Here is a 2,326-nt window from a genome sequence, read left to right as displayed (position 1 = left end):
CTTTTAAGCCCCACTCTCCTGACTCCCGGAAACGCCCGTCTTCACCCACACGCCCAGTTTATCGCCCCTCTCCCTCTGCTTTTACTTCCCCGTGGACCCTGACAGGCTTCACCACTCACGCCCTCATGTAGCTTGGCCGGCGAGTCGGACGTCGGGATTGGTCCCCAGGCCCTTCTCACTTACTTCGCCCCGGATACCCCGCTTCCACTCTACGGCCCCACAGATCTCCCGGCCCCCTCCTCCCTGACGTATCCCCGGACCCCGCTCACCTCAACGGCCCAGTCCCGACCCTCTCCTTGACTTGCCCCGGACCCGCTTCACCACTCACGGCCCCAGTCCCGCCCCTCTCCTAACTTCCCCGGACCGCTTCAACCGCACGGCCCAGTCCCGACCGTCTGCCCCTGACTTCCCCCGACCCGCTTCACCTCACGCAAGTCCCGCCCCTTCGCCTGACTTCCCGGACTTAACTCACCTCGGCGGCCTCCGCCGTGAGGTGAAGCGGGTCCGGGGAAGTCAGGAGAGGGGCCGGGACTGGGCCGTGAGGTGAAGCGGGTCCGGGGAAGTCAGGAGAGGGGCCGGGACTGGGCCGTGTGGTGAAGCGGGTCCGGGGAAGTCAGGAGAGGGGCTAAAGGGGAACGTATGGACACCCCTACCTGTTCCGCCACGGGTGCGTAGGGTCCCGGTGTGGGAGGAGGTGTTGACCCCTCCGAAGACGGTCATCCCCTGGCCGACAGGCGCCTGGAAGTTGTTGAAGTTGGGGATGGCGGTGACCCCAAAGCTGGGGTAGTGCTGGTGCTGCGGCGTGGGATCGGCGCCATAGCGGAAGCCTGGGGCACTCTGGGAGATGCTGGTGTCTCGGTCGTCCGTGAGTTTCGTTGCTTCTTTATCCTTGCATTGTACACAGCCCATTATCTATATTCTACACAGAGAGAAACACAGAGAAACACAGAGAAGAAGAAGAGGGATTATCAACTTGCTTGTAAATCAATAGAACATCCAGTCTGAAAAGGAAAAGGAAGGTTACAGGGCTGATGACAAGCAACAATACATGAAATAGAGGTGTACTTTAACATTGTTCTTGGTTTGCTCTCCTCAGATGACATGTCCTTGTCTCATTAGAGAAATGCTGTCTCTCAAGGAGCACTGGGAGATTTATAGCCTGACACACACACGCGCGCGCACACACACACGCGCGCACACACACACGTACACACAGCAGAGCTCCGGATGACTCACACAAACACTGTGTCTCTTTCACGGCCAGGGGAAAAAATACACTCAGATATACACTAGTGTTGGGGAAGGAGAAATAGTCGGGGAGAAGGGGACCCATGGAGGATCGGTCATAGGGGTATTCACTCATCCATTATTCCATGATAACATCACTGCCAGCGTCGACCGGACGGTCCTATGGGTGGGAGGTGGGGGGAGTGTGGACRTTGCTTCTGTCTGTTAAAGAGACAGGACATATTTCCAGTAGGACATGTTTCTTCCGACACTATTACTGAACCAAGTATAGTCTCCTTTTATGGTATAATCTAAGTCTTCAAATACTGGTATGTAAACACACCTACAGACAAGAAAATATGTTCAAAAACCTTCTGTGGAGACTGTTTATGCCTTGGCTGTGATGGTATTGGCACAAAATTAAAGCGTATAAAGTTTATCAACTGGCTAGAGTAGAGCTCTACTACTATGGTGCTGGGGAAGATTACCACTGGACAGAATTATTCACCCTGTGACAATTAATGCGATCTCATTACCAGCCTGCAAAATAAACATGAAAATAACACTGTCTGTGTAGACCAGCACAGACAAACAGACTGTAAATTGCAGTGTTCCTTGGAGACAGACTGCTGATCTAGTCCTCAGCTACAGCCACGACTGCCCTCAAACGTGTCATTTGAAAATATTCAGGATTTCTATAAGAGCCCTGTTTCCCTTGCACTGTCGGTCTCTGTCTCTCTCTCTCTCTCTCTATCCTTCTTTTTCTCTCCTCTCTCTCTCCCCTCTCTCTGATCTCTCTCTCCCTCTTTCCAAGCCTCCTGGCCTGGTGTGTTGTGTCTATTCCATCTCTTCTGATAGAAGAAGGAAGTGCAGTCTGCAGTCACTTAAAACACATGGGAGAAAGAATGTGGTCCAGTATGCTTCCCTTTGGCCAGAGGGAAAAAAACAAGGCCCAGATTATAGGAAGCCCTCCTTCCTCCCATTGAGCATGGCCACCCATTGAGCATGGTCAAGGTCTAGAACCTGCTTCCCACATCATCACTGACTGACGACCGCACGCTTGGCAAATGGAGAGAGAGAGAGAGAGAGAGAGAGAGAG

The 2,326-nt window shown here is 53.2% G+C and overlaps 2 protein-coding genes across 5 annotated transcripts in view; both read right to left on the bottom strand.

Annotated features, from left to right (window-relative positions):
- Positions 1-2,326, bottom strand: part of LOC111954280 (tyrosine-protein kinase Fyn) — a 72,993-nt gene that overhangs the window by 19,882 nt on the left and 50,785 nt on the right. For all 4 annotated transcript variants that reach the window (XM_070435796.1, XM_023973877.3, XM_023973879.3 and 1 more), the window contains one exon: positions 654-919. In XM_070435796.1, coding sequence (XP_070291897.1) covers positions 654-909 — 256 coding nt within the window. In that variant the 5' untranslated portion in view covers positions 910-919. The remainder of the gene's footprint in view (positions 1-653; positions 920-2,326) is intronic.
- LOC111954145 (DNA polymerase zeta catalytic subunit) overlaps positions 1-2,326 on the bottom strand; it is a 160,210-nt gene that overhangs the window by 148,584 nt on the left and 9,300 nt on the right.

This window comes from Salvelinus sp. IW2-2015, linkage group LG28 (genome assembly GCF_002910315.2).
Source record: "Salvelinus sp. IW2-2015 linkage group LG28, ASM291031v2, whole genome shotgun sequence".
NCBI classification, from domain to species: domain Eukaryota; kingdom Metazoa; phylum Chordata; class Actinopteri; order Salmoniformes; family Salmonidae; genus Salvelinus; species Salvelinus sp. IW2-2015.
The sequence above is the reverse complement of the archived record's forward strand: the minus strand, read 5'-3'. Positions and strand labels throughout refer to the sequence as shown.